The sequence below is a fragment of the Leucoraja erinacea genome, chromosome 43 (assembly GCF_028641065.1).
Source record: "Leucoraja erinacea ecotype New England chromosome 43, Leri_hhj_1, whole genome shotgun sequence".
Lineage (NCBI taxonomy): Eukaryota > Metazoa > Chordata > Chondrichthyes > Rajiformes > Rajidae > Leucoraja > Leucoraja erinaceus.
The window spans coordinates 1,690,434-1,710,568 of record NC_073419.1 but is presented as its reverse complement, the minus strand read 5'-3'; the positions used below and the strand labels follow the sequence as shown (position 1 = coordinate 1,710,568).

Genomic DNA, 20,135 nt, shown 5'->3' with positions numbered 1-20,135 from the left:
TCCAGAGATAGTGTCTGACCTGCTGAGTTTAGTTTTTAGTTTCAGTTTATAGATACAGCGCGATAACAGGCCCTTTTGGCCCACCGGTTCCGTGCCGACCAGCGATCCCCGCACATTAACACTATCCTATACCCACTAGGGGCAATTTTTACATTTACCAAGCCAATTAACCTACAAATTTGTACATCTTTGGAGTGTGGGAGAAAACCGAAGATCTCGGAGAACGTACGAGAACGTACAAACCCCGTACAGACAGCACCCGTAGTCGGGATGGACCACGGGTCCTCAGCGCTGCATTCAATAGACAATAGACAACAAGTGCAGGAGTAGGCCATTTGGCCCTTCAAGCCAGCACCGCCATTCAATGTGATCATGGCTGATCATCCCCAATCAGTACCCTGTTCCTGCCTTCTCCCCATATCCCCCGACTCCGCTATCTTTAAGTGCCCTATCTAGCTCTCTCTTGAAAGTATCCAGAGAACTGGCCTCCACCTCTGAGGCAGAGAATTCTACAGACTCACCACTCTCTGTGAGAAAAAGTGTTTCCTCGTCTCCATTCTAAATGGCTTACTCCTTATTCTTAAAATTCTGTTGCTGCCTTACATTCGCTGTAAGGCAGGAACTCTAGCGCTGCGCCACCGTGCTGCCCTTTTTGTTACCCCAGCTTTTTGCGCCTCTTCGGTTCCAGCATCTCTGGAAAAGATCAACTTTATTTTCCTATTGTAAAGTGTATATTGATTAAACACAGTGTGTCTCCTGACATTCTCTGCATTATTTCAACATGGTGAGTTTTGCCAGCAATATTAGATATAATCTGTTTTTACCTTAGATATTCTTCTTTTCATTTTTTCCATTATCATTCCACAGCTCTGGAATATTTTAAGTAAAATCATTTATCTTGTTGCATCTGTATTTGCTTTCTGTTTTTCCAGCTGTTTTGCATCTGGCCGTGCTCCCCCATTTGTTGGCTGCTGACAAAACTGACAGATCTTTGCATCCTCCTTTGGTTGATTTATCATCTGGGTTTTAAATTAAAATGCGACTAAAATTGTCAGCACTGTAAAAATGTAGTGGTTAGCCAAGGGGCTGCAGAACTCCCTTGGTCCAGATCCTATCGCTATCCTTCATAAATTCCTATTTCAATCCTTCAATTCATAAAAATACCAATAGGTGGAGTTCCAAGTCAAGAGTCCACAGTGTTTTATCGGCATGTGTCCCAGATAGAACAATGAAATTCTTACTTGCTGTGGCACAACAGAACGTGTAAACATAGTACACTGTAAACAATATGATAAATGAGAGAGAACGAATAGTACAGCATGTGTAAACACACATGATAACCACACCACGAGAGAAAGAAAAAGTTCAGCACACACATACACACACACACACACACACACACACACACACACACACACACACACACACACACACACACACACACACACACACACACACACACACACACACACACACACACACACACACACACACACACACACACACACACACACACACGTCTTCCAGTCTCTGCAAGTTTTAGTTTAGATTAGTTCATATTCAGTTTACAGACACAGCAAGGAAATAGCCCGAGTCCTCACCGACCAGCGATCCCGTATGCTAGCACCAACTTCAACAGGGAGTTAGATTTACCTCTTGGGTCTAAAGGAATCAAGGGATATGGGGAAAAAGCAGGAACGGGGTACTGATTTAAGATGATCAGCCATGATTATATTGAATGGCGGTGCTGGCTCGAAGGGCCGATTGGCCTACTCCTGCACCTATTTTTCTATGTTTCTATCCTACACACACACTAGGGGCAATTTACAATTTTTACCAAAGCCAAATCGACCCACAAACCTGTACGTCTTTGGAGTGTGGGTGGAAACCAGTGCACCTGGAGTCCATACAGGGTGACCATACAAACTCCTCACAGACAGTACCCATAGTCAGGATGGAACCCGGGTCTCAGGCACTGTAAGGCAGCAACTCTACTGCTGCGCCATTGTGCTGCCCTAAAATAACAATAGCATGGACTTACTTAAGGTAACTTAATAGTATGTGAAACTATATGAACTATTATGAACTTGCGAAACTATCCAAATAAATTTAAAGTCCTTTTCAAACTGGATAGTGATGAAGGGGTGATGGTGTGAACAATTGTATGATTAATTATAATCACTGGATAAAAGTTATTTATCCTGAAGAAATGTTTGGGAATGGCTTGGTTAAAAGTCACATCTCTCTGAAATGAAGCACAACTAAAAATTATTCTCATACTTGTCTGTTCCACACTTTTTTTCTCACTATTTAAAATCCAAATGTAATATCACCTGCGGTTTGTTCCGGACCAGCCACATCAAACCTCTGGCCAAGAAAATGCGCCAACGCCTCTACTTCCTTAAGGGCCTGTCCCACTTTCAGGAGTTATTCACAAAATCTCCCGAGTTTTCCCCTTGATTCAAACTCGCAGAATGTTAGTACGTAGGAGTCCGTGGACATATCGTAGAAGTTCGTTATGCCAGCCGCAACTACTCGGGGCATCAGGTAAGTCGGGACTTTTTTTCCCAGCCTGATTAAAAAATGTCCACGAGTGAAAAAATAGCCCCGAGTACCTACGGCTGGCAGAACGAGCCGTTACGACATATCCACGGACTCCTACAGACCCGTTACGAACATTCTGCGAGTTTGAATCAAGGGGGAAACTCGGAAGAATTTGTGAATAACTCGGGAAAGTGGGACAGGCCCTTTAGAAGGTTTAGGAGGTTCGGCATGTCCCCAACAATCCTCACCAACTTGGGCACAGTCACATCACAGCTTGGTTTGGTCACACAAACCGACCTCCCTTCAATTAACTTAATCTATACCTCACGCTGCCTTGGCAAGGCCACCAGCACCATTAAGGACTGGTTTAACTCCAGCCACTCCCTCTTGTCCCCCTCCCATCAGGCAAGAGGTACAGAAGTTTGAAAACGCACACCTCCAGATTTCCAGCAGTTAGCAGGCCACTGAACTGTCCTCTCTCCAGCTAGAGAGCAATCCTGACCTCCCATCTACCTCACTGGAGACCTGTGAACTATGTTTGATCAGACTTTATCTTGCACTAAATGTTGTGCCTTTTGTCCTGTATCTGTGCCCTGTGGACGGCTTGATTGGAATCATGTACGGCCTTTTGTTTGATTGTGTACTAATCAAACAAAACCTTTCCCTGTACATGGGACACGTGACAATAATAAACTAAACTAAATATAGAAGCTAGACAAAAATGCTGGGGAACCTCAGCGGGTGAGGCAGCATTTATGGAGAGAAGGAGTAGGTGACGTTTCGGGTTACAATACAATACAATCCGGTTTTATTCGTCACATTGCACATAAAGTGCAAGTGAAATGAATTTGTCAGCAGCGGTACAATGATAAAGAACACACAAACACAATAAAAAATTTAACACAAACATCCACCACAGCATTCATCACTATGGTGGAAGGTACAAAAATTGGCCAGTCCTCCTCCATTTTTCCCCCGTGTTGGGGACCTCAACCCTCTGCAGCCATCGCTGTGGGCGTCCAGATGGTAAAAGGACAAGGTAAAAGTCAAGGTAAGTCCAGATTCAGCTCTTCCCCACCGGAGACCGCGGCTTCAGGCTGGTGTAGGCCGCAGGCCGACGGTCGAGATTTAGAGCCGCAGCCAGAAGCACTGCAGAGGCCGGCAGTCGAAGGGCTGGCAGTCGAAGCTCCCTTCTTCAGAATAGGTGACATTTCGGGTCGAGACCCTTCTTCAGACTGATGTGGGGGTTTGAGGGGGGGGGGGGCTTCCCCCCCTCCCACATCAGTCTGAAGAAGGGTCTCGACCCGAAGCATCACCTATTATGAAGTTGCCTCACCCACTGAGTTTCTCCAGCATTTTTGTCTACCTTCGATTTTTCCAGCATCTGCAGTTCTTTCCTAAACTAAATATAGAGCTGACTTTATATTTGTTTAGACATTTTTATTTATTCACTAGCTGTTTGAGACTTGCTGGTAGTGGCAGTAGTAGAATTCTGGCAGTGATGACTTTGAGCGTTTCATTAATTGCTGTTACTTGTGTCTCCCAGCCGATTCCATTCTTCCTCCTGCTGCAGACTGCATCTGATGTTGCTGGTAACATTACCCTGAAAATCGTCACAAAAGAGGTACTGATTAAAAATGGTAGCATTGGGAGGGTGTAATTTGTAACCTTTCAAATGGACAGCAAATACCAAGAAAAAGTCAACTCCATTTTACAATGGATTATAACTTTTTCTTTTATCCACCACCCTCCCCTAATATATTAGATTGTTTTGTAATGTTGAACTTTCAATTCCTGACTGAGAGCTCTTTTGTATTTCAAGAGTGTGCTGATTAAAGATAAATAAACTGTTATGGACAATAGACAAATAGGTGCAGGAGTAGACAAGGGACAAGAGACATTTTTTTGCCACATGTATGAATTGGTACAGAGAAATGTGTGGTCATAGAGCCATACGAATAGAAAAGAGCACAGAACACGATTGTCTATAACATAGACATCCCCACACAGCGGAATCAAAGTTTCCCACTGTGAGGGAAGGCACCAAAGTTCAGTCATCCTCCTCTGTTGTCCATTCGGCCCTTCGAGCCAGCACCGCCATTCAATGTGATCATGGCTGATCTTCCACAATCAGTACCCCGTTCCTGCCTTCTCCCCATATCCCCTGACTCCGCTATTTTTAAAAGCCCTATCTAGCTCAACTCCTGTTATCGAGATTTAATGGAAGCATAAGCAACATTTTCACTCAGAGGACGGTGGGTATATGTGGGTAACTCAAAGTCAATGTCCCCAGTATCGAGGCTCTTATTACGCACACATCAGTTCCGTTCAGTGGACAAGCCATGTAGCTTATATTCCTGACAATAGACTTTCGAAATTCAACTCCACCACAGCAAGAGATGACCAGATGGTCATAATAAATCATGCAAAGTTATTTGTAAAGTCTCCCATAAAAAAAATTGTGAAGTGCCCACGACCATGTTGGAGTCTGTGCCCCGGTGAGTTTAGTTTAGAAGGATGAGAGGAGATCTAATTGAAATATATAAGATTATTAAGGGTTTGGTTACGCTAGAGGCGGGAAACATGTTCCCGATGTTGGGGGAGTCCAGAACCGGGGTCACAGTTTAAGAATAAGGAGTAAGCCATTTAGAATGGAGACGAGGTAACTTTTTCACACAGAGAGTGGTGAGTCTGTGGAATTCTCTGCCTCAGAGGGCGGTGGAGGCCGGTTCTCTGGATGCTTTCAAGAGAGAGCTAGATAGGGCTCTTAAAGATAGCGGAGTCAGGGGATATGGGGAGAAGGCAGGAACGGGGTACTGATTGGGGATGATCAGCCATGATCACATTGAATGGCGGTGCTGGCTCAAAGGGCCAAATGGCCTACTCCTGCACCTATTGTCTATTGTCACTCATGATAATGAAGCACATGCCCAGTATCTGGAAGAAATAAACTAATCTCCAATACAGTCCGAGCATACTTGCCTTATCAGGTAGCTCGTATCCACCGATCTAGAATCTAGCATTATCGGCCATAAAATGTTGAAGGGTCTGAGCTACTCCAGCATTTTGTGTTTATCTTCGATTTAAACCAGCATCTGCAGTTCCTTCCTACACATCATACACATCCAACAGCCATCTCGGAAGCCACACAATCACAATAGAGCTGAGGCTCTATAAGGCGCTGGTCAGGCCGCATTTGGAGCATTGTGGAGAATTCTGGGACCCACATCCGAGGAAGGATGACACAAAAAGCTGGAGTCACTCAGCGGGACAGGCAGCATCTCTGGAGAGAAGGAATGGATGACATTTCGGGACGAGACCCTTCTTCAGACTGTGCTAAGGATGTGCTGGCTCTGGAGAGGGTCCAGAAGAGAATGATCCCAGGAATGAGTGGGTTAACATATGATGAGCATTTAACGGCACTGACCCTGTACTCGCTGGAGTTTAGAAGGATGAGGAGGAACCTTATTGAAACTCCACCGAATAGTGAAAGGCCTGGATAGAGTGGATGTAAAGAGGATATTTCCACTAGTCGGAGAGTCTGGGACCAGACATCATAGCCTCAGAATTAAAGGATGTTCCTTTAGGAAGGAGGTGAGGAGGAATTTCTTTAGCTGGATTTATTGCCACAAAAAGCTGTGGAAGCCAAGTCAATGGATATTTGTAAGGCAGAAATAGATAGATTTTTGATTAATGGGGTGTCAGGGGTTATGGGGTGAAGGCAGGAGAATGGGGTAAGGAGGGAGAGATGGATCAGCCATGATTGAATGGTGTAGTAGACTTGATGGGCAGAATGGCCTAACTCTGCTCCTATCACTGATGAACATGAATTAATTCAGCCTCTGATCCAAGAAACTGTCTACAAATGTTTTACCTTCCCTATATCTAAAGATGTGTTGCAATGAGCAAAAAAATGTCCCTTGTATGGAGTTGCTTCATTGTGACATTTAAATGTAAGATGTGGTACCTGGAATTTAATCCTCTTGTACCGATGAATATGAATTGCCCTGATCTTGAGGACTCGTGCCTAGATTGGATTTGAACCAGGATCTTTCCTCTGGTGGGAGAATCTAAAACTTGGGGTGAGTGGTTTAAAAGAAGGGGTCACCCATATTAGAGGGTTTAGAGAGAGATACAGCATGGAAACATCCCTTCAGCCCATCGAGTAAACGCCGATCATCATTCACACTGCGATGGTGCATGCCAACCATCATTCACACTAGTTCTATGTTATCTCACTTTCTCATCCCTTCCCTGCACACCAGGGGCAACTTGCAGAGGACAATTAACGTCTTTGCGATGTGAGAGGAGAACAGGGGCACCCACGCAGTCACTGGCAGAATGTGCACACACGTGCACGCATACACACGCACACACGCGCGTGCGAACACCCAAGCACACGCGCACACACACGTACACGCGCACACACACACGTACACGCGCACACATACGTACACGCACAAGTACACGCACACACACACGTACATGCGCACAAACATACACACACAAGTACTACACACGCACACGTGCACGTACACACACAAGCGTACACACGCACACACACACGCACACACACACACAAGCACACACACACACACACGAGCATGCACACACACACACACACACGTACACACACACACACACACACACACACACACACACACACACACACACACACACACACACACACACACACACACACACACACACACACACACACACACACACACACACACACACACACACACACTTCTAGAGTCAAGAGTGTTTTATTGTTATACATCTTGCAGCTTAGTTTAGAGACACAGTGCAGAATTAAGCCCTTCGGCCCACTGAGTCCGTGCCGACCAGCGATCTACGTAACCTAACACTCCTACAGTTTCTTCCCAGCTGTTATCAGGCAACTGAACCATCCTACCGCAATCACAGGGCAGTCCTGACCTACTATCTACCACATTCTGTGACCCTCGGACTATCTTTAAGAAGGAAATGCAGATGCTGGAAAAATCGAAGGTAGACAAAAATGCTGGAGAAACTCAGCGGGTGAGGCAGCATCTATGGAGCGAAGGAATAGGTGAGGATTCGGGTGGAGACTCTTCTTCAGACTCATTAGATGAGATAGTACTGTAGCATCAGCATCAATTTTTACCAAGCCAAATAACCTACAGACCTGCATGTCTTTGTAGTGTGGGAGGAAATCGGAGCTCCACGCAGGTCACGGGGAGAAGGTACACCGTGCCGCTGTGTCCTGAAATGAAACAACGATATTCTTAATTAGTTTATGTAGATTGACTATAGCATGTTAGCCAATTAGAATGCTTAGTAATTAGAACCCCGCCTAATTATAACATTCATAGTGTAAGATCCTTCCCACTGTCTGGCAGTTAGAGTAGCAGTGTGAACGTGTGATGACCTGCTTAGTAGTTAATGACCTGAACAGTAAAGATGTTTGTGTTTCAACCTGTGTCAGTTTGAGCTCTTTACATGGTGTCAGAAGTGGGATGACAACTATATGTATACTGAGATACAGAGAAAAGATTTTTGTTGCGTGCTATCCAGTCAGCAAAAATACTACATGATTACAATCAAGCCGTCCACATTGTACAGATATTGGATAAAGGGAATAACGTTTAGTGCAAGGTAAAGTCCAATTAGATAGATGGTGGTCAGAACCTGAAATCAAATATAAAGCAGTAGCTGGAAACTGTGAGGGAATGGGTTTAGATTAGATAGCTACAAAATGCTGCAGTGACTCTGGAGGCAGCATCTCTGTAGAGAAGGATTAGGTGACGTTTCATAGAAACATAGAAAATGGGTGCATCAGCAGGCCATTTGGCCCTTCGAGCTAGCACCACCATTCAATATGATCATCGCTGATCATCCAAAATCAGTACCTTGTTCCTCCTTTTTCCCCATATCTCTTGATTCCGTTAGCCCGAAGAGCTGAATCTAACTCTCTTGTGAAAACATCCAGTGAATTGGCCTCCACTGCTTTCTGTGGCAGAGAATTCCACAGATTCACAACTCTCTGGGTGAATGTTTTTCCTCATCTCAGTCCTAAATGACCTACCCCTTATTCTTAAACTGTGGTCCCTGGTTCTGGACTCCCACAACATGGGGAACATGTTTCCTGCATCTGTCCTGTCCAATCCCTTAAGAATTTTATATGTCAGATTCAGATTCAGATTCAGATTCAATTTTAATTGTCATTGTCAGTGTACAGTACAGAGACAACGAAATGCATTTAGCATCACCCTGAGAGCGACATAGCAAACGTCGCACACTCGTGGTGATTGTCAGTCACCGAGGTACGTTGTTGAGTAGAGTGACAGCCGCCGGGAAGAAGCTGTTCCTCGACCTGCTGATTCGGCAACGGAGAGACCTGTAGCGCCTCCCGGATGGTAGGAAGGTAAACAGTCCATGGTTGGTCCTTGGCGATGCTGAGCGCCCTCCGCAGACAGCGCTTGCTTTGGACAGACTCAATGGAGGGGAGCGTGGAACCGGTGATGCGTTGGGCAATTTTCACCACCCTCTGCAATGCCTTCCAGTCGGAGACAGAGCAGTTGCCATACCATACTGTGATGCAGTTGGTAAGGATGCTCTCGATGGTGCAGCAGTAGAAGTTCACCAGGATCTGATGAGACAGATGGACCTTCTTCAGTCTCCTCAGGAAGAAGAGACGCTGATGAGCCTTCTTGATCAGAGTAGAGGCATTGTGGGTCCAAGAGAGGTCATCGGAGATGTTGACTCCCAGGAACCTGAAGCTAGAAACACGTTCCACCTCCGTCCCGTTAATGTGGATGGGGGTGTGCGTGCCGCCTCTGGACTTCCTGAAGTCTACAATGAGCTCCTTGGTCTTCTTGGGGTTAAGGGCCAGGTTGTTGTCAGCGCACCATGCTGCTAAGTGCTGGACCTCCTCCCTGTAGGCCAGCTCATCGTTGTTGCTGATGAGGCCAATCACCGTTGTATCATCTGCATACTTGATGATGGTGTTAGTACCATGTACAGGTGTGCAGTCATAGGTGAAGAGGGAGTAGAGGAGGGGGCTCAGCACACAGCCCTGAGGAACGCCAGTGTTCAGGGTGAGGGTTGAAGAGGTGTGCTTGTCTAACCTCACAGACTGGGGTCTGTTGGTTAGAAAGTCCAGTATCCAGTTGCAGAGGGAGGGGTCGATGCCCAGGTTACCGAGTTTGGTGATCAGTTTTGATGGAATAATGGTGTTGAATGCTGAGCTGTAATCGATGAACAGCATTCTTACGTAAGTGTCTCTGTTGTCGAGGTGGGAGAGGGCGGAGTGAAGTGCCGTTGAGATGGCATCCTCCGTACTCCTGTTCTTGCGGTAGGCAAACTGATAGGGATCCAGTGTGGGGGGTAGGCAGCTTTTGAGGTGTGCCAGGACCAGCCTCTCGAAGCACTTGGTGATGATGGGGGTAAGTGCAACTGGGCGGAAGTCGTTGAGGCTTGCCGCAGTGGAGTGTTTTATGTGTCTATAAGATGCATTTTATATGTTTCTACAAGTTTCAGGTTGAGACCCTTCTTCAGACACATTAGATGAGATAGTACTGTAGCATCAACATCACCATTGGCATAGTGTTAAGGCCCTATCCCACTTTCCCGAATTACTCACGAACTCTCCCGAGTTTTCCCCTTGATTCGAACTAGGGGAATGTCGGGGAATGTCGGTAGCGAGCTCGTAGGAGTCCGTAGATGTTTCGTAGAGGCTTGTAATGCCAGCCGTAGGAACTCGGGGCATCAGGTAAGTCAGGACATTTTTTCAACGTTGAAAAATGTCCACGAGTTTAATAAAATAGCCCCGAGTACCTATGAACGGCTATTACCGTAATTCTCCGAGTTCGAATCAAGGGGAAAACTCGAGAGAGTTCGTGAGTTACTCGGGAAAGTGGGACAGGGCCTTTAGTTTTCCTCCTGAGCCTGAAGTTCTATGTTTTTCATTTCTGCATGTGCGGTTTTATTTACATTGTTGTAATTACAAATTGTCTCTTCTTTTACACAGAAGCTGTCCTGCACTAAAATCAGCAGGTAATTATGTTTCTGTTCCATTGTTTATATATTGCCTTTCAATTGATTTGAAATTGGGCGTCACAGCGGTAGAGTTGCTGCCTCAGAGCACCAGAGACCTGGGTTTGATCTTGACTACAGGTGCTGTCTGTATGGAGTTTGTACGTTCTCCCTGGGATCTGCTGTTAGCGTTATGAGCCGCTAAGAGACGTGGGTTTTCTCCAGGAGCTCTGGTTTCCTCTCACATCTCAAAGTTGTGCAGGTTTAAAGGTTAATTGGCCTCTGTAAATTGTCCCTAGTGTGTAGGATAAAACTAGTGTACGGGGGATTGTTGGTCGACGCAGACTTGGTAGGCCGAAGGGCTTGTTTCCGCACGGTATCTCTAAACTAAAACTAAATTTACCAGATGCTAAGTTTGCAGACAGCACTAAGGAATGGTGTAGAAATTTGAACTTATTTTCGCCTTCCATCACAGTGAGGAATGTGGAGGAGTCACTGTGGTGGTTGTTTATGTTAAAATGTATTTTGTGTGTTCCATTGCTTTTTATTTGGATGACTGACTTGGCAAATGAAACTCCTCGTATGTTGCAAAACATACCTGCCTAATAAAGTATTAGTGTGAGTGTGACTGAGATGGCTGTCAAAAATTGCAGCAATATCGTAATCGGTTGGGCTGGCGGGCTGAGGAATGGTTCATGGGGATTTGATACAGAGAAGTGCGAGGTGTTGCAATTTGTGCAGGCATAGCATGGCAGGTTTGACCAACACAGTGAATGGTAGGGCTCGAGGGCACACCTTGTGCTTTGGGTTAAGGACAGAAAATGATCATTGTAAGGACTTCCATCACAAACACTGGCAGACCAGGTGGGGGAGACTAAATCTACTGCTTGTATTGAGAGTCTAACAAAGCTCAAATATATTTAATGATGCCATCAAAGATTGTCCAGAAGTCTACACCAAGAAACTTCCTAAGTTGCTTGTCTGTTAGCAAAGTAAGGTTCACAAGGTTAATTCCCGGGATGGCGGGACTGTCATATGCTGAGAGAATGGAGCGGCTGGGCTTGTACACTCTGGAGTTTAGAAGGATGAGGGGGAATCTTATAGAAACATATAAGATTATTAAGGGTTTGGACACGCTAGAGGCAGGAAACATATTCCCGATGTTGGGGGAGTTCAGAACCAGGGGCCACAATTTAAGAATAAGGGGTAAGCCATTAAGAACGGAGAGGAGGAAACACTTTTTCACACAGAGAGTTGTTTTACTCTCATTATATTTTTGCCTTCTATCAACAACCTCAGATTCAGATTCAGATTCAATTTTAATTGTCATTGTCATTGTACAGTACAGAGACAACGAAATGCATGAAACCTGTTGTGAGTGTGGAATTCTTTGCCTCAGAGGATGGTGGAGGCCGGTTCTCTGGATACCTTCAAGAGAGAGCTAGATAGGGCTCTGAAAGTTAGCGGAGTCAGGGGATATGGGGAGAAGGCAGGAAACGGGGTACTGATTGGGGATGATCAGCCATGATCACATTGAATGGCAGTGCTGCCTCGAAGGGCCGAATAACCGACTCGTGCACCTATTGTCTATTGTCTATAGGCTAGCATCTTTGGATAGGGTAGATAGAACCTGTTTTCTCGAAGTGGAAATATCAAAGAGCAAAGGTAGATTTAAGGGGCAGTGTTTAAAGGAGATGTGTGGGAGCAACCTTGTTTAGAGGGTGGTAGTGGCCTTGAACGCACTGCCAGCTGAACCTATTCATTCATACATTCATATATCACTATGTTTGATGTTCTTTCGATTAGATGTAACCGCAATTGAAATTTGCTAATTTATTCTTTTGGTTCCTTTCCTTTTAGCACGCTGATGATTTTCGCGGCTTCTGCTACGTTGATGTTGACCATCATTGAGGTCAGTGATTGTGTCGGTTCTCGGCACATATTTTACCTAGTCGGCATATTTTGATTTTGTATTAAAATATTCAAATGTGTTCCCATCAGATAATGTATCATTAAACTTTTTCTGCTGCGTTTTGAGCCGTGTGATAATGCTCTGATTTTCATAAGTTCATAAGTGATAGGAGCAGAATTAGGCCATTCGGCCCATCAAGTCTACTCCGCCATTCAATCATGGCGGTTCTATCTCTTCCTCCTAACCTCATTCTCCTGCCTTCTCCCCATAACCCCTGACACCGGTACTAATCAGGAATCTATCTATCTCTACCCCTCGTCCTTCTAAACTCCAGCGAGTACAGGCCTAGTGCCATCAAAGAGAGAGTTAGATTTAGTTCTTAGGGCTAAGAAAATCAAGGGATATGGGAAAATAGCAGGAACCAGGTACTGATAAAAATAGTGGTCATGGGATATGGGGAGAATGCAGGAACGGGGTACTGATTGGGGATGATCAGCCATGATCATATTGAATGGCAGCGCTGGCTCGAAGGGCCGAATGGCCTACTCCTGCACCTATTTTCTATGTTTCTATCGTACGTTAACTCACTCATTCTTGGGATCATTCTTGTAAACCTCCTCTGGACCCTCTCCAGAACCAGCACATCCTTCCTCAGACATGGGGCCCAAAAACTGTCAATATTCCAAATGCGGCCTGACCAGCGCCTTATAGAGCCTCATCATTACATCCCTGTTGTTGTATTCTAGACCTCTCAAAATAACTGCTACCATTGCATTTGCCTTACTACTGATTCGACTTGCAAATTAATAGCCCAGTCCCACGGTACGAGTTCATTCCAAGAGCTCTCCCGAGTTTGCCCTGATTCGAACTTGGAGATTTACGGTAATGGCCACTCGTAGGTACTCGGGGCTCTCGTGGACATTTTTCAACATGTTGAAAAATCTTCACAAGTCTTCCCGAGCTTACCTGCCGTTAGCGCTAAGAGACGTCCCCGAGCTCCGACGTACCAGCTACGTGCATTCCCCGTGCTTACCACAAGTTTGATTTTTATTAAACTCTGGAGAGCTCTTGGAATGAACTCGTATCGTGGGACAGGGCTTTAACTTTTTAGGAATCCTGCACTGGATCCCAACTCCCTTTGCACCTCCGATTTCTAGATTCTCTCCCCATTTAGAAAATAGTCTACTATTCCTAAAATTCCAATTTTAAAAGGAAATGGCACGTTTGTATTTATTACAGAAGTGTTGGAGTGTGGGAGATAGGTCTTCATGCAGATATATTGGTGTGCAATACTTTCAGTGGCAATCTGTGTACATTTTCAGACCGAAGAAGAGTCTCGACCTGAAACGTCATCCCTCCATAGATGCTGCCTCACCCGCTGAGTTTCTCCAGCATTTTGTGTCTACCTCCGATTTTACCAGCATCTGCAGTTCTTTCTTAAATGTTGACAAAAGTGCTGGAGAAGCTCAGCGGGTGCGGCAGCATAGAAACATTGAAAATAAGTGCAGGAGTAGGCCATTCGGCCCTTCGAGCCTGCACCACCATTCAATATGATCATGGCTGATCATCCAACTCAGTATCCCATCCCTGCCTTCTCTCCATACCCCCTGATCCCTTTAGCCACAAGGGCCACATCTAACCATCTTAAATATAGCAAATGAACAGGCCTCAACTACCTTCTGTGGCAGAGAATTCCACAGATTCACCACTCTCTGTGTGAAAAATGATTTTCTCATCTCGGTCCTAAAAGACTTCCCTCTTATCCTTAAACTGTGACCCCTAGTTCTGGACTTGCCCAACATCGGGAATAATCTTCATGCATCTAGCCTGTCCAACCCCTTAAGAATTTTGTAAGTTTCTATAAGATCCCCCCTCAATCTTCTAAATTCTAGCGTGTACAAGCCGAGTCTATCCAGTCTTTCTTCATATGAAAGTCCTGCCATCCCAGGAATCAGTCTGGTGAACCTTCTCTGTGCTCCCTCTATGGCAAGAATGTATTTCCTCAGATTAGGGGACCAAAACTGTACGCAATACTCCAGGTGTGGTCTCACCAAGACCCTGTACAACTGCAGTAGAACCTCCCTGCTCTTATACTCAAATCCTTTTGCTATGAATGCTAACATACCATTTGCTTTCTTCACTGCCTGCTGCACCTGCATGCCTACTTTCAATGACTGGTGTACCATGACACCCAGGTCTCGTTGAATCTCCCCTTTTCCTAATCGGCCACCATTCAGATAATAGTCTACTTTCCTGTTTTTGCCACCAAAGTTGATAACCTCACATTTATCCACATTATACTGCATCTGCAATGCATTTGCCCACTCACCCAACCTATCCAAGTCACCTTGCAGCCTCCTAGCATCCTCCTCTCAGCTAACACTGCCCCCCAGCTTCGTGTGATCCGCAAACTTGGAGATATTGCATTCAATTCCCTCATCCAGATCATTAATTCAATTCCATCATCCAGATCATTAAACAGCATCTATGGAGCGAAGGAAGGAAAGGAAGAAAGGAAGAGGAGGAGCCAGAGGGTTGGGGGAGATCTGAGGAGACAATAAGGGCTACCGGAAATTGGAGAAGTCAATGTTCATGCTGCTGGGGTGTAAACTGCCCGAGCGGAATATGAGGTGCTGCTCCTCCAATTTCTGGTGGTGTTCTTAAAGATCAGATTCAAACTTTATTGTCATTGTGCAGTGTAACAGTACAGAGACAACGAAATGCAGTAGACCACTAAAAGGTTTGTAGGTTAATTTGGCTTGGATAAAAATTGTCCCTCATGTGTAGGATAGTGCTGGTGTACGGGGTGATCGCTGGTCGGCCTGGACTCGGTGGGCCGAAGTGCCTGTTTCCGCGTTGTATCTTGAAACTGAACAAAACCTATTAGCAATGTTATCCCGATGCAATACAGGATCTTGGTGAGACCACACCTGGAGCATTGCGTACAGTTTTGGCCTCCCAATCTGAGGAAAGACATTGTTGCCATAGAGGGAGTACAGAGAAGGTTCACCAGACTGATTCCTGGGATGGCAGGACTTTCATATGAAGAAAGACTGGATAGACTCGGCTTGTACTCGCTAGAATTTAGAAGATTGAAAGGGGATCTTATAGAAACTTACAAAATTCTTAAGGGGTTGGACAGGCTAGTTGCAGGAAGATTATTCCCGATGATGGGGAAGTCCAGAACAAGGGGTCACAGTTTAAGGATAAGAGGGAAGTCTTTTAGGACTGAGATGAGAAAATCATTTTTTACACAGAGAGTAGTGAATCTGTGGAATTCTCTGCCACAGAAGGTAGTTGAGGCCAGTTCATTGGCTATATTTAAGAGGGAGTTAGATGTGGCCTTTGTGGCTCAAGGGATCAGGGGGTATGGAGAGAAGGCAGGGATGGGATACTGAGTTGGATGATCAGCCATGATCATATCGAATGGTAGTGCAGGCTCGAAGGGCCGAATGGCCTACTCCTGCACCTATTTTCTATGTTTCTTGCTTTCTATGCAATACAATTCCCTTGATTGATGACTTAAATTGTATTTGGTAATCTGAGGTGAGAACGGTTGAGCTTAATTGGCAATATATTAATATTAATAGCTGTGCGGTCTGAAGTAATTGCTTTGTGGTTTTGCACTGGTAAATGTCATGTATCTTTAATCTGCTCTCTCCATGTGACTAGAGAACAGTGTGTGGGCAATTACACAAGAGAAGCTGTATCTTGTTACATTGGACAGCCGCAAGCCTGTACACGTAGGTGCTAATTACAGACTATTTAAAGCCAAAATGTTTGTAATCAGGCCTCAAAACCATGGCTCATAATTATAACCATATAACCATATACCAATTACAGCACGGAAACAGGCCATCTCGGCCCTTCTAGTCCGTGCCGAACACTTACTCTCACCTAGTCCCATCTACCTGCACTCAGACCATAACCCTCCATTCCTTTCCCATCCATATACCTATCCAATTTATTTTTAAAAGATAAAATCGAACCTGCCTCCACCACTTCCACTGGAAGCTCATTCCACACAGCTACCACTCTCTGAGTAAAGATGTTCCCCCTCATGTTACCCCTAAACTTCTGTCCCTTAATTCTGAAGTCATGTCCTCTTGTTTGAATCTTCCCTACTCTCAATAATAATAATAATAATAATAAATTTTATTTATGGGCGCCTTTCAAGAGTCACAAGGACACCTTACAAAAATTTAGCAAGTAGACGAAAAACATGTAAGCGGAATGAAATAAATAGTAGGGACATGACTAGTACACAAAGTAAAGACAGAATTCAATTCAAAACACAATATGAGGCAATTCAAGCACAGATGAAAAGGGAGGGGGATGTGGGGCTAAGGATAGGCAGAGGTGAAGAGATGGGTCTTGAGGCGGGACTGGAAGATGGTGAGGGACACGGAATTGCGGATCAGTTGGGGGAGGGAGTTCCAGAGCCTGGGAGCTGCCCTGGAGAAGGCTCTGTCCCCAAAACTGCAGAGGTTGGACTTGTGGATGGAGAGGAGACCGGCTGATGTGGATCTGAGGGACCGTGAGGGTTGGTAGGGGGAGAGGAGGTCAGTGAGATATGGGGGGGCCAGATGGTGGAGGGCTTTGTAGGTGAGGATCAGGATTTTGTAGGTGATCCGGTGGGAGATGGGAAGCCAGTGAAGTTGTTTGAGGACTGGAGTGATGTGATGCCGGGATTTGGTATGGGTGATGAGTCGGGCGGCTGCGTTCTGGACCAGTTGGAGTCGGTTGATGTAGGTGGAGCTGATGCCAAGGAGAAGTGAGTTGCAATAGTCCAGTCGGGAGGAGATGAAGGCATGGATGAGTCTTTCAGCAGTGGGAGGTGTGAGAGAGGGTCTGAGTTTGGCGTGGTTGCGGAGGTGAAAGAAGGAGGTTTTAATGACATGGCGGATGTGAGGCTCAAGGGAGAGGGTGGAATCAAAGATCACGCCAAGGTTGCGGGCCTGGGGAGATGGGGCGTGATGACATATTGACGTTGGTGTTTTTTCAAGTGTCGCAACATATTTTTGTCACCGCTGCATTTTGGATGTTCAAAATCTTTTGGCGACACTGATATGGCGCCGGCAGTCGCCGAATAAATCACCAAGTGGGACAGGCCCTGTAGGATGATTAAGTACAACCGGGGGTCCTTGTTCATCAGTCACTGAAAGGAATCATGCAGGTACAGCAGGCAGTGAAGAATGCGAATGGCATGTTGGCCTTTATAACACGAGGAGTTGAGTATAGGAGCAAAGAGGTCCTTCTGCAGTTGTACAGGGCCCTAGTGAGACCACACCTGGAGTATTTTTATTTTTTTTATTTTTTTTTATTTTTTTTATCAGAAGTACAGTAAATTACATTAATACACGTCACATATATCTTATTACATTTAGTTGTACCACTTCATTTTTTGAGCTTTAAAAAAAGTAGAAATAAAAGAAGTAAGGAAAGTGAGCAAGAGTCGTGAAGGTGCAGGAAAGTGTTGGGAAAAGAAAGCCCCTTAGAGAAGGAAGTAAAGAAAGGAAATAAGACCCTAGAAAGAACAGAAAAAAGGAAAAACAATCGCTCTATTGTAACACAAAACTCCGCAAAAAAGGATATACCAACCGTGTTTTTATTAAAAAATTATTTTATACCCCCCGTTACCAGATCCTGGTACCATTTATATTTTAAATTACTATTGCACCTTATGCTTGTAATAGTTCCGTAAATGCAGACCACGTCTTTTGGAAGTGGTCTGCTTTGCCTGCTAGGAGGAGTCTCATCTCTTCCAAGTGTAGTGTTTCGAACATGTTTGAAATCCACATTTTTATTGTTGGTATTGGAGCATTTTTCCAAAATTTGAGTATAAGCTTTTTTCCCATTATTAGCCCGTAATTAAGTAAGTTCTTTTGAAACACATTTAATTCGGGGTTACCTTCCGATATTCCAAAAATGATCCATTCTGCTTTTGGTACAAGTTTTATTTTAAATAATTTTGTGAAGATTTCAAATATTTCGTTCCAGAATTTTTGAATTTTTATACAGAAAACAAAAGAGTGCGCTATGGTAGCTTCTTGTGACTGACATTTATCACAAATGGGTGAAACATTGGGGAAAAGTTTATTTATTTTAGTTTTTGAATAATATAGCCTATGTAATGTTTTATATTGGATTAGAGTATGTCGTACGTTGGATCGAGCATTTATGCACATATAGTAAGTGTTTATCCCAGCTCTCTTTTGAAATTTTTATAGCTAGTTCTTGTTCCCAGTCTCTTCTAATACCATCGGTTGTAGGTATTTCTATATTCAAAATAATGTTATATAAGTATGATATTAGATTTGCTGATTCAGCCTTTGTCTTCATGGCTTCATCCAATAAGTCTGGGGGCATGTTATGATAGTCTTTTGTGTATTTTTTCAGATGGTCGCGGATTTGAAGATATTTAAAATATTGATTATTTTTCAAATTATATTTCAGTTGTAATTGTTGAAATGATAATAATTTTCCTAATTCATACAAGTCTCCGAGCGTTTTGATTCCCGTTCTTTCCCATTGTGTAAATGATTTATCTATAATTGAGGGTTTAAACGACGAGTTATTGACTATTGGCATTAAAAGAGATAGATTTCTTAATTTTAAGCTGTTTTATTTGTTTCCAAGTTCTTATTGTACTATGTATCATTGGATTTTTATTATAATTTTTGTTATTCGGATTCGTTGGTGAGAGGAGAGTCGCTCCTGTATTACACGGAGCGCAGTCCTCTCTCTCCATTACAATCCAATCCACCTGCTGGGCAGAGTTGTCCAGCAGGTGAATCATATTTTTAATATTTACTGCCCAATTATAGTACATAAAGTTAGGGAGCGCTAGACCACCCATCTCTTTTGGTTTACTAAGGTGTGCTCTTTGTATTCTGTGGGATTTGTAATCCCATATAAAATTTGTAATGTCTGAGTCTAGTTTTTTGAAAAACTTTTTTGGAAGATATATTGGAATTGATTGAAATAAATATAGGATTTGTGGTAAAAAGATCATTTTTATAGCATTTATTCGACCTATTAAAGACATCGGAAGCGTTTACCAGAATTTAATTAGATTATTTAGTTTCTTAAATAAGGGGCTATAATTGGCATTAAACATACCGTGATAATTTCTAGTGATTTCAATTCCTAAATATTTAAATTTTTCTGTGGCTATTTTAAAGGGGAATTTCAAGAGATGTGTTGAGCCTTTCGGTTTTATCGGCATAATTTCACTTTTGTTCCAGTTTATTCTGTATCAATGTTCTATGTTTAACTAACGTGTTCTTGTGTTGTAAACACAAAATGTGATTTTACTTGTTCATCAGTCACTGAAAGTAAGCATGCAGGTACAGCAGGCAGTGTAGAAAGCAAATAGTATGTTGGCCTTCATAGAGAGAGGATTTAAGTATAGGAGCAAGGAGGTCCTACTGCAGTTGTACAGGGCCCTGGTGAGACCACACCTGGAGTATTATGTGCAGTTTTTGTCTCCAAATTTGAGGAAGGGCATTCTTGCTATTGAGGGAGTGCAGCGTAGGTTCACAAGGTTAATTCCTGGGATGACTGGACTGCCATATGTTGAAAGAATGCAGCAACTGGGCTTGTATACCCTGTAATTCGGATGGATGGTGACACCGGGAGCTCGCGGATCCCCGGTGGG

The 20,135-nt window shown here is 44.1% G+C and overlaps 2 protein-coding genes across 7 annotated transcripts in view; one reads left to right on the top strand and one right to left on the bottom strand.

The window, feature by feature from the left end:
* The window catches only part of LOC129714873 (transmembrane protein 241), a 116,819-nt gene that overhangs the window by 8,473 nt on the left and 88,211 nt on the right, over positions 1-20,135 (top strand). For all 5 annotated transcript variants that reach the window (XM_055664720.1, XM_055664716.1, XM_055664715.1 and 2 more), the window contains 3 exons: positions 4,091-4,168; positions 10,559-10,584; positions 12,424-12,475. In XM_055664720.1, the coding sequence (XP_055520695.1) occupies positions 4,091-4,168; positions 10,559-10,584; positions 12,424-12,475 (156 nt within the window). The remainder of the gene's footprint in view (positions 1-4,090; positions 4,169-10,558; positions 10,585-12,423; positions 12,476-20,135) is intronic.
* The window catches only part of cables1 (Cdk5 and Abl enzyme substrate 1), a 234,206-nt gene continuing 217,116 nt past the window's right edge, over positions 3,046-20,135 (bottom strand). For both annotated transcript variants that reach the window (XR_008726430.1, XR_008726431.1), the window contains one exon: positions 3,046-3,057. The gene's annotated coding sequence lies outside the window, so the exon portion shown is untranslated. The remainder of the gene's footprint in view (positions 3,058-20,135) is intronic.